The sequence below is a fragment of the Polyergus mexicanus genome, unplaced genomic scaffold (assembly GCF_030449975.1).
Source record: "Polyergus mexicanus isolate NDT 795.1 unplaced genomic scaffold, iyPolMexi1.0 SCAF_12, whole genome shotgun sequence".
NCBI lineage: Eukaryota > Metazoa > Arthropoda > Insecta > Hymenoptera > Formicidae > Polyergus > Polyergus mexicanus.
Window position 1 is genome coordinate 8,485,171 of NW_027223332.1, and position 12,145 is coordinate 8,497,315.

General features: G+C 40.5%; 1 protein-coding gene across 2 annotated transcripts; it reads right to left on the reverse strand.

The window, feature by feature from the left end:
• Positions 1 to 3,090: 3,090 nt before the first annotated feature.
• On the reverse strand, positions 3,091 to 11,137 carry LOC138938123 (uncharacterized). Of its 2 annotated transcripts, none has more exons than XM_070304887.1 (13): positions 9,361 to 11,137; positions 8,756 to 8,944; positions 8,267 to 8,502; positions 7,729 to 7,940; positions 7,575 to 7,651; positions 7,284 to 7,480; positions 7,050 to 7,210; positions 6,816 to 6,954; positions 6,536 to 6,729; positions 6,342 to 6,471; positions 6,087 to 6,276; positions 5,859 to 6,001; positions 3,091 to 5,639 (listed from the first exon to the last, which is right to left on the reverse strand). In XM_070304887.1, the coding sequence occupies exons 1-13, from the start codon at positions 10,745 to 10,747 to the stop codon at positions 3,627 to 3,629; spliced, it is 5,268 nt and encodes a 1,755-aa protein (XP_070160988.1). In that variant the 5' UTR covers positions 10,748 to 11,137; the 3' UTR covers positions 3,091 to 3,626. The 2 variants fall into 2 exon arrangements, with proteins under 2 accessions (XP_070160988.1, XP_070160987.1); XM_070304886.1 differs by having other exon boundaries at positions 6,786 to 6,954.
• Between the last annotated feature and the right edge of the window lie 1,008 nt (positions 11,138 to 12,145).

Genomic DNA, 12,145 nt, shown 5'->3' on the forward strand with positions numbered 1-12,145 from the left:
AGCAGCCATACTAACGAGACGATGCACGGAGAGATCACGTCCGGCGGCCCGTTCCCGAAGAGACGAACGAGTGGAAGAAAAAGGGTTGGCGTACAGAGAGAAAATCAGGGGGAACCGGGCATAGAGGAACGTGGAAATCGTGCTACCGTAGGCGCCGTTTCCGTCACTGCCGCTTCGCGATTCGTCCTCTCGATAAAGTAAATAAGAACGTACCGACACGTACGTCGCGCGTACGTGCGAGGCAATAACAGGCGACGAATATTTTCTATTGTATTCGACTTACCTCTCCTCTCAATTGCCTCGCCGCGTCTTTGTCACACGCGTCATCGTCGCTTCGTCGGCTCGCGGGGGCAATAACATCGCGAATCACGCGAGAGCACGCCAGGGATACGTGCCCCAAGAAGATTTCAATCTTTTCACTATTTTCCAGAGAAAATGTTTAAGAATTTCCCTTTACAAATGCAATTTTTACCACGTCGTCCAAATTATGAGCAAATTGAACTGAAAGGAAGAATGACATCTCTTTCAGATTGCAATAGTTTGCTAAGGATCGTTTCATAAAAGAACGAGATGAAGCGTACTCTAAAAATTAGAGAACCGCGAATGCGATTTTTATATAATGACATCATCAGTTGTTAAGTCTTAATAAATAATTAATTTTTTTTTTTTTCACTTTTTTATATCGTGTTACTTTGCTGATTTGATGGAAAATAAAGAGATAAGGTGATAAGGGAAAAGAAGAGAGTAAAGAATCGTGATTGAAGGACTAAAGGTTTGCTAAAAATTCGCTTGTAACGCTTCGAGAAGAACGCGTTCGGACTAAGACGCGGAGAGATGCGGAACAGCCGCGATTCTGAATCGCTATCGAATTCTTGGTTTCTGAAGACCCGGGATCTTGAAGCCTAGAATTTCAAGGGTCCCGTTCCGGACTTTCGCTCGCGGCCACGATCCCGCGGCAGCATCGTAGTCCAAATTGGTACGAAGTGATCCGTGGTAGGTCGTACCGTTCGCGCTCCAACCGTTTCGGATTCCTCGGACGTTCGGGATCACGTTGACTATGCGATTTTGTGGCTTCATACTCGGGAAAGCGCGGAAACCGGAAGCACTCGTCGGGAGAGAGGGAGAGTCTTCGGATTATTCGTATATATTTCACGATCATGAGGATTCCCCGTCACGTAATATCGACTCTCGCACATTTGCTGCCTGATAATATCGGATCTCGTTCAATGATGCAAAATGTTTTTTGATGAAAATTGAGAGACAGATTATTATTCTTATCCACGTACAAAATTATAACAATTTTATATTTTATATAGACGGTATTAAAACGGAAGAGAGGGGGGCAGCGAGATGGACGAGAGCTCGAAAATTGTCTATGTTTAAATAGGAGAATGAGAAAAAGTTTTGTGAAAGGAAAATACATATTGTTTCTGCAAATAATTCGCGAATATTAAAAAATATTGAATAAGAAGATGTAACATTTAAAAAAAGCGATTGGTAAGCTTCGATCTACATGCATATTAGCACTTGCAAAACAAAGTACGTCACTGCAAGAGAGCGCGCAGATGATGCTTTAATAATGCAGGATATAAACAAAACGATAAGCGTGTTTGCGATTGTGTTTGCGATATACCTATGTCGTGTCATACAAGCATTCGGAAAGAAGACAGAAGGAAGGAGGGAGAAGGGGAACCAGTAATTAGTTTTAATATAGAAACATGACACATAAATAAAATATGCTTACATGGAAGGATTGTAAGTATGAAATATGATCGGTAGTAGGCAATCTTTTCATCGGTTTATGTGCGTACGTATTATCTGTAATGTGCGTAAAATGTGCGCAAAGAGGAGGAAAATATAGCCTTCGTTTACCTTCGCATCTTGTGTGACAGGCGAACGCCGGCCGCGGCGGCGGCGGTCGATCCGAAGCGATGAAAACCATAAGCGACGACCACAGACGATCGTAGAATGGGAGTAAAATTCATATGATGCTATAAAACGTAGATCATCTCGCGTGGATAACGTCCGGTCGAGGATCGTCCACCGGTCTGAGCGAGCGAGCGGCGACCTCTTGACGAGATTTTCTCTCGTAAAATGTACAACAACTAAAGCGAAGAGTCGACCAGTATTGCTTACAATTAGGCAAAATCGATGCCGAGATTTATCTCCGTAAGAACTAAGAACGGATCTGTCTGGCAAGCTTTTAGAGACATTAAGGAGAGATATTGGGAATTGATCAGGAAATTAAACTGGGGCATCTGCGTATTTGCCGAATGCACAGCCGAGAATATTCAAGACATCGTATGACGAGTTATGACGTAGTCTTCAGCGATTCTTCTCTGAAACTGACGGTCGAGATGTCAGAGATGTTGTGTTACAGAAACGAGTCCAAGACTGTCACTACTGGATGTTATTTACATGTGAGTTATGCAAGCTTCAATTTCTCGACGTATTGAAAATTGCGTGTTCCTTGACACAAAGCCAATAAATTTTATAGAGAAATACTTTTTTTTTCACTATTCGAAACTTGATATCGGCTCTTATCAAGCTACATATATGTAGATAACGTCTCCTTTTTAAATGCATAATCTCGTCTATGATCAAGTCTCTCTCTTCTTGATTTCAGAACGCGTAAAAAATTTTTTTAATTATAGAGTGTTTGTTGTTCTCAGTCGACTGACGTATTCCATATTTTTAGTAAATGGTCTCGTCGATTTGCACACCATTAACGATTATACGATCGTCTCAACATCTATACAACTTTAATTTAATAGGTATTACAATCATCTCTCTTTCTCGCATATATCTAATACGCGATAAAATCTAGCTAATAAAAATAGATAAAAAATATTATCTTTTTTTTTTAGTTAAGAATAATATTGTCACATATATAATGCTCACTTTTGACGAAGCTATTTTACTTCGTCAATAGTGTTCGAATCGTAAATACTCAGTCTCGAACAGATATTCTTGCGAAGAGGTATATACACATATCATATGATCGTTATAAATTTATATTAAAAAGAGAAAAAGAAAAGGTAGTCAATATATTTCTGTATATATACGTGTATAAGAAACAGTTCTCATTTTTTTTTTTTCAGAAAGACGAACGTTATTATATGATTTCGATGACAGAATCAGTGCAATATTTCCCGGATATAAAAGCAACATCAGAAATAATCGTGAAAGCGACTTTTTACAAAGTTGTTTTTTTTTGTATTGTATTTTAACTTCTAACGAAGTTAAAATACGAGATTTGAAACTTGCTCGATTTAGAATCGGAAGAAAAAGGGATAACTCATAATTTTATCCAGAAAACGCTCTGCACGTAACAAACATACAATGTATATAAGAAGCAAAATACTTATCAAAATAATATGAAGAAGAGATATGTGTGCCTACGCAAAATATTTTCTTTATAATTTATTAACTTATAAGGATTATAATATATAAATCTCGATCGATTTTTTCGTTCTCGTATGTTTTTTCTCACGCAAAACTGCACACTCCGTTGCTCCGAATGCTACGATTCAACCATTTCGCTCTTCCTCTCCATCTTTGCCTTCGACCAAACTTGAAGGTGAAGTACGATCACTTTCATACGCAATTGTCTAAAATGATTCTCGTCAGGTTTCCTCCCGTTCCCAATCCCAATCCGCTTCTTCCGACTTTCTCCTCCAGTCAGTCCTATAAATTTCGTCTTCCTCCTCTTCTTCCTCCTCGCCAGTCCAATTAAATTTTCTCGAATCTTCATCGGTCTCAGATTTCGAGCTCTGTCTATGATCTCCGTCGCAGGAATCTTTGCTGTATTCCGTCGAGACGGAATCCATCTCATCCGTGCCGGATTTCGAGCTGGTTCTGTTATCCTCCGTGTCGGTACTCTTGCCACGCAGCGACACGACAGCTTCTTCGTCGGCGAACGACTCGGTGTCCTCGGATTGTTCGCCGCTGCGTTCGCGTTTGATCGACGCCTCCTTTGTCGTCTGTTTCGTCTCGGACAGCTGCTCCTTGGAATCCTTTACAACGTATGCCGAGGAGCCCTCCTCCTCCGATCGGGACTTTTGCATCTGCCAGGCCTTCTTGAAAGGATGTTCCCGTTCCTGTTGGACAAGCTTGGGCCTTTCCGGCAGGAGATACTCGGGATCCTCCTCGCTAGCCTGACTCTTCACGATGGATTCCCGCTTGAATAATCCAGTCGACGTCGGCTTTACTGAAAGATCGTCCTCTTTCTTCACAACGTTCCATCCGGCGCTCATCAATTCTTCCTGCGACAATTTTGACAGATCTTGCACGGATTCCCTCTTGCTTCCCTTAGTCAGCACAAAATTATAGCTATTAATATCATCCTCTTCTTCTAAAGATGTCTTTTGACTACCACTGGTGTACGATTGCCTTCTCGAAGTGTTTTGACTGCTTTCCTCCTCGCTCAGGCTCTCTTCTCGCGAGGGTGGACCTTGTTCGCGGTATTCCCTTCTTTGCATGTAAATATTGTCATCTTCAGGCTCGCTCGGTTCCTGAAAGGATCCGAGCTGCTCAATCTGCGCTCCAACGCTGACAGTCCACGAGTCCATATTATCCTCGCCGGAGAGATCGTCCCTCAGCAGAGCTATCTTGCCTTCCGAGGAAGATCTACGTTTTAAGGGTTCCGCGACGATCTCGCTTCTCTCCTCGGACAGCGATTTGCGCTGCCGGGTGATTAACTGTTCCATAAATTGTTTCCTTCGTATTCTCAATTCGTGTTCCCAATCCTCCTCGTCACTCGTCCTTGTCTCGAAACTTGGAACGCGTTCCGGCAGCGTTTCTCCTCGAATCCATGACTCCTCCTGGCTCTCGGAAGATAATATTCTTTTCTCAACATCCACCGATCTTGCGAGAGGTGCTTTCGTTTGTTGCGGTATCGTTTCATATTGCTCTCTCACAGAGGAACCCTCCTTTCCGACGAATTCCCAAGAACGATAATCGTCCGCTTCCTTCGTTGACGTCTTTCCTCTAGACTCGAACTGCCGCTCTTCTTCACTTTCGCTCTCTCTCGATGTTAGTCTCTTGTTATTTTTAGTTCTCGATAGCGAACGTCTGTTGCGTTGAGCAATTTCGTGCTCTCGCTGACCTCTCAGAAATTCAATAGCTTCTTCTTCGGAATCATCCGTCGTGTATCTCTGACTATTTACACCTTTCTTGCTACGCTCTGTGTAATTTTCCGTGTCTCTGGATAGTTTTCTAGCTGGTATTTTAGCTCGATCTCTGCTCGATACCTTCTCGGAATCACGCGTTTCGTGATCGATAAATGACATTCGCCTTCCGTTCACTTTCTTCAATATCGGTACGTCTACTGTTTCCTCCTCTGTATCATGTCCTTCGAGCACAGCCGTACCGCGTGCTATATCCTTCTGCCAATCCCAACCGGTGGACGCAATCTCATCATCCTCAAAGACGTTTGCTTGCTCGACCGTTGCTTTCGCGGTTTCTAGCTCGGTGAAGTTTTTATCCTCGCTTATGCTTTTTTCTTCCTTGGAAACTTCAAGCGTCGAAATGTCCGTGCTTTCCATTATGACATTCTTCACCTCCTGCATCGGAAGATCAAAGAGTAACGTCAAAACGACTGACGCAGCTATCACTATTACTAATTCCAGAGGATCAATCTGTAAATGTAAGAGTAATATACCCGTTTATATTTCTATCGCACATCAAGCGACTCTGAACGTGACTGTTTGATTCTGAAGTTGACATCAGTGTACAAAAATTCTAATAGAGTATTAATAAAAGATGATAATCAGAGAAACACATTTAGAACTATAAATGTATGATAAAAAGTTATAATTAATAAAACGAAGTTTCTTCGCTTTGCCAACGTGACTTACTGCTCTGTGAATTTGAAATTCCGAGGAAAATCTCGTGGTCCCGACATTGTAGAAAAACACCGCAAACTGCGTTAAGTATATGGCATACGATAATCTGCTGAAGATCACCATCCAATAATTGGAAAGGAAACTGTTGACGAGACCTACGGAGCGAACAATCATTCCATCAATGTTCCATCACATTTACATCAATGTCTGGTTTATAATCAACCATTTGTTACAACAGACCTCCGTGTTCCGTGAAGCAGGCAAATATTGACCAGCATAGAGCTGTGGCCCATAACACTGGCCCGATTACTGCATAGTGAGCGGCCTCTTCGGCGTTGTACACGTAATCTCGTCTGGCCTGGTGCCAGGGTGAAAATAATGACCATGAACCCAGAAGCATTGCAATCGACCAACCCAAGATCACCAACACCTGCAAATTAGAATGCTGTCACGCGGTCACGCACGATTACGAAGCGCTCCACGAAAGAGTAATACCTTGTGAATTTTGACATTCTTGCCGGTATAATGTAACAGCACGCCAAGGCCTACGCCGAAAACGTATGGCGTCGCTCTGTGCAGCGGCAACGTATAAGTGAGATTAGCGGTCTTGTAGAGACGCTTTACCCTGCGATAGAGAGTACATTTTACCAAAATATACGATGCCAGGATATTTAAAAGTGTATACTCACGATATCCCGTGAAAGATAACGAGAGAAAGATAATTGTTCGTTATCGCTATGTAACGTAAAGTGGCGGACAACAGAACGACGAAGGTTATCAGGAGGACACCGACGAGAGGTTTGTACTGCAGGAAGAAGACCAGGATTGGCGCCAGGAGCGACAACTGCATATCCAGGGCCAACTGATGCGTATGCGTGGCGCACTGCGAAAGATACATTCCATCAACTGTCTCCGTCTGTCTCCTCTCGTACGACTCACCATCTCCTCGAACGGAAAGAAGTTCTGTACGTATAATAGATTCGTCCAGGCGTTGTGTTTGCAGAGTTCGGCGTTCGTCGTGATGACGCTATTCCATTGCGGACCCGAGCCCACGTGTTCCATAACAAACGCATACCAAAACACCAGGGCGAGCAATGCCGGTGAAAGTCTGCGAAAGTCAATGATATAAAATAATTATGACACGTTTTTAACGTGAGCAAAAAATAATATCTCTTTAGTTCATGTAGACAGATTACAACGTGCCTGATAAATCTGGTGATGAAACGGCAAAACCAGCGAATCTCGCCGCGAATCTTTAACTCCCTTGCCATATTGTATGCGGTCAGAAAACCGCTTAACAGTAGAAACGCATCCGTGTAAACCAACGATACTCGCAAGATAGAGCTGGCCGGGTTGTTGGCGATCTGACGTGTAAAACATCGTTTAACATTGATTTCGGTACATGATAAAAGGCGGGGCGACTTTCGACGATTTTACCTCGGTAAGAGAAGCACGGTTACTAAACGGTATTCGGGAGATTGTTATAAGCTGGTGAGCAACGTAAAGAGCGGTCGTAGCCAAGGCTCTTATTCCGTGAATACAGGTAATATCCTCATCGCTCGTCGTTTTCTTCAATAAGGCTTTAATCGTCCTCCGTAAGGAAAATGACATTATTATCCTCTCAGAATAATTTCCTGCAAAAGAGATACATGTATTATGTATAATCGCGCTGCTGGGCCGAAATGCTGTTCGTAAATATGATTCTCGCAATTTGTCGAAACTATTTACCTTTTCCTTGCGTTTCCACAAAATAATCCCTCACAGTTGCCACAATAACGATACAAACGATCATTGCGTAAAAATATCTATATAAAATAAAAAATAGCAACATAAATTTTATTGATATTACTGCTTCTTCAAAATACAATGAAAAGAAACGTACAGGACGCCGATCGTCTCTTTCGAATAAGTTTGAGACTTTTGTTTCACATAACACATATCAGGATCGACGTCTACCGTAAATCTAATTCCAACAGTTCCATTGTAATCCTCTAAGGTATTTTCTAACGCACGTTCGGCGTCCTTAGCGGAACATGCCGCAGGTAGACACAGTGCCCAATTGATTGTAGTAAATTTCGGAATGAAATGATCTGGCTGCAACATTTAATGAATTAAGCTGAAAAGTTTCTAACTTAAAAGAACGAATTGCACTTGAATTAAATGTCATATGTATCCGATTATTTTAACAAAATTAAAGGAATAAATTCGAAAGCAAACTTCTCTAATTTTAGAAATTCATAAAATAAATTCATATTATATATTTTATTAGTATTTTATAGTATTATTATTATATATACGTATTAGAATATTAGTCCTTATTTTTTTAATTTATCTGCCCGTTTTGCAAAAGAAAATAATGATAATGTGTAATCTTTCATAGCTTATTTCCCTTATTTCAACTTGAGAGCACAATCTCTTACGTCGCGCATGCTTGCTCGTATAAAAGCGCGCCCCTGCATTAGATTGACCGGCAATCTCATGTCTGGATGGGAAGCGTGCAGGTCCACAGTAGCCAAGCAATATTTCCCTTGAATTCTTATTGTTCTCTCATCTACTTTAACATATGCCAACACACCCAAGCATTGATCATAATCCCCAAGCTGATTCACGTTTCCTCGTAACAAGCCCGACGGAATTTTTGCGCTCGAATCCAACACTGGAAGCAAGATTGCTCTTTTTGATCCGATAAAATGCAATTTGTTTATAATCAAGAACATTTAATCCATACAAATATAAAATAAATATAATTGGGATCTTTGATTAAAAAAAGTTTCAATATACATACATATTTCTCTCAAAAGAAAATTATTGAATTAAATATTGAATACCTTCTAGCTAAAGTGATCATAATGACTTTGGCTCGTCAATTCGAAAATAGAATGAACAGTTATTTCTGTCAATCGACTCACTTTGCAGCGCCCACAACTTGTAACCTCTCAATTGTCGCAAGAATATCTTGCCGTGTTGCTGACATTCGAGATTTTCAACGTTTGTAAAATTTGGCACGAAGTTCGGCACACGCAGAATTGCATCATTCAGTTCGGACAATGTGACAGATGCGTCTGCACGTTTCCTCGTTGTTGGCTTTGTTTCTTGCTCTAAAAGTAACAATCAATTACAAAAATTTCCGCAACAAATTACGCTTTAAAAAATTTGAGGCGCGACCCTGCCTGTTTTCAGATAAAAAAATACGCTTTTAAAAGCATACTTATATAATGTATTTGTGTCATCACGATGTATTATTTTTATAAAAAAAAAAGCTATTCGCCTGTGGAAGAAGTTGAAAATTTTTTTTCAATTAATTATTCAAAAATAAACAAACAGAAATTTGTATAAGCGGAAGAAAATTCTCTCAGCGAAGAATAAAAGGATTACACAGCTCTGTTAGATATTACTTTAGTAAGATTATTATATACTTAAGATACTACCACACGCTTGTTCATCTGAAAACGCTATAAACATCTTTAGACAAACTCGCGCTTTTCATATTGAATTATTTTCATATAATACTCACTCTCCACTTGCGAAACTACTCTCGACGGCTTCGAAGTTGCTTTTGCTGTTACTTTTTTGACATCCACCTTTTCCGGTTGTTTCGCTTGCTCCTTGATCCTTGGTACAGATGTTGAAGTTTCCGGTTTTACGCGCGTCTTCGATTTTTCGTCTGCTACTTTTGTTGCAATTTTAGACATTTCGGTCTTAGGCTCAGCAGTAACCTTAATCGATTCAAGTTTTTTTTTACTTTCAGGTAATTTTCCGGCATCTTCAATTGATTTCTGCGTAACCTCGATTGATTTCTTCGCGCTCTCGACAGGTTTCTTCGTGCTTTCGGTTGTCTTTTTTACACTCTCAACTGCCGACTTTGTGACATTAATCGGTGTTTTATCTTCATGTTTTGACTTTTCCGTATCGCGTTTACTAAGTAAAATGTTAGTTTTGTCTTTATCGGCGAGCCTTACTTTTTCCAACTTTCTAGGTGATGGAACGGTTTCTCTTATATCATCTTCTTTACTTCTATCTTTATCTTCGTCATCTTTATCCTCGTCACTTTGCAGAATCTGAATTTTGTTCTGTTTTTTATTTGATACATCAACTTGTTTCTTAAGTGGTTCTATGACTTTTCGCCGATCTGTCTTGGTTATTGCTCTCTCTTCTTCTTCATCATCATCTTCCTCCTCATCATCATTATCAACTCTGCTTTTGCTATATTTTATCGACTTAGTTTTAACTGTTTTAGTATCTTCTATTCGTATTTTTAAATTTTTCTTAAGGATCTTTTTGTTATCATCATCATCATTTACGTCGTTATCGTCATCATCATCGTCTTCACTTTCATTAGCATCGTCTTCGCGAACAATAGTTTTTTTCAATTTGTCTTCTTTACTTTCAGTATCTCGTTCTGGTAGCTCAGTCTCGAATGCTTTTTCTTCCTCTTCATCGTCCTTATCTGTCCTATCCATCCAATCTCTCTCAAAATCCTCCACCGATCCTTCATCCTCCTCCATTTCCTCTTCCATTCCCGCTACCGCATCTCCATTGTCATCGACCTCGACACTATCTATCTTAAAGTTTTTCTGTGTAAGTCTGATCGCATCCTTGTCTCTCGGACGTTCCGTGGTCCGAATCTTCTCCATTCCAACACCTGACGTCGACTCGACAGGTGGTTTCCGGTCATCAGCAGTAGTTCGCGACGTTGTGTCCTCGTGCCATTTCCGAGGCAAGTGCACTGCTTTCCCGATTGTCGTTTTGTCCGAACAAACTCTGTCGTGCGTGGGGACACAAACGACCGAGTACGGCGTTTGCGGCGCGACATCGCGTATTCGGAAGCCGTAGCAGGTGGCGTAGAGTAACACGATGAGGCCCAGCAACGCGATGAACTTGCCCAGAAGGGCGATAGCCATGACAAGGCGACCTTCGCATGGAAATGGCGAAGATTGGACGCCGTGCACGAGGCTCGACTTACGGCGATGACGACGATAACGACGTCAGTTGTCGGTTGACGTGCAGCAGCGACTTGCCTTCAAAAAGCCCGTTTAATGTCTCGCATTTCTTCTCCTGATCCACCGCTTTCCCTTTCGCGAGAGAAGAATTGGCCACAAATTATCGACGATCTTGTCGCGCTGATCGCCCTCCGACGTGGCGAGATCCCGGGCTACCACGTCCACAGCCGGCTGTGCCTTCGGGAAAATTAGAGCGCATGGCATCGGCCCAAACAGCTAGGAGTTTTATTTAGCATCAACTTTTCGAGGCAGTCGTCCGCCACCGCGGCGGCGACAGAAGCAGCCTCTTCCACGTCGCAGCTGCGACTGCGTCGAATCTACCGAAACCAGTTGATACGAATCTCTTACTACGCAAGATATAAGGAAACTTATAGCATAAATTTTCACATGTAATTTTGCATGTGTCTGCGGCTCAATTTTATATTTTGTATCCGCGTTGAAACAGTTAGCTTTACTATTTCATAATTTTTAGAATTTAAGAGACAACATATAGTCAAAAGAGAATTGTGTCATAATAGCTGCGATGCTCCAAATTTCGATAACTTCGCGGTAAGTAAATATCAAAAATGTTTCAAGAGTTTGTAATTATTTCTGAATTCTAAATTTATTCGCAAAATGATGATAAATCAGTTTATATTTCTGCGATATGAGGATTTCTACATTAAAATGTAGAACATACTATAACGGAATTTGTAACAAAATAAAATTTCATTGTCATCTACGAATACGAAAAAATAAGAATTCAAATATCATATCGAAAAAAAAATGTCTACAAAAAACCTTGATAAAAATTTGCATTCAAAATTTTATTATTGATTTTCTTCAGTTCTTATAATTCCAATCAAATGTAGTAGTCAAATATAGTCTTAATTCTTTAAGCGACAAATAATAAAAGTTTAATGGGATTTTCGTAGAGATGATTGTATTCGAATGAACACAATTACACTTGGTGATTGCAATTATTTATTCATAGCCCTATTTAGGGCCATGGCGTGTAGTGGTAAGCGAATACACTGATCCGCTTACCGGGAATTTACTGAATACCAACGAACAACGGTGGTGAAAATTGCGCACGAAACTTACATTAACCGACATGAAATCCGACACATATTTGAATTAAACAGAAAATTTAATTTTTAATAGAGAAAAAAAAGAGAGAGAGAGAGAGAGAGAGAGAGAGAGAGAGAGAGAGAGAGAGAAAGAAAACATTTCTGTTTTACAAGTTTCTCTGGAAAATATAAAATATATTCTATAATAAAATATAAAACAATAAATATAAAATAGTTAATAATTTAGAAA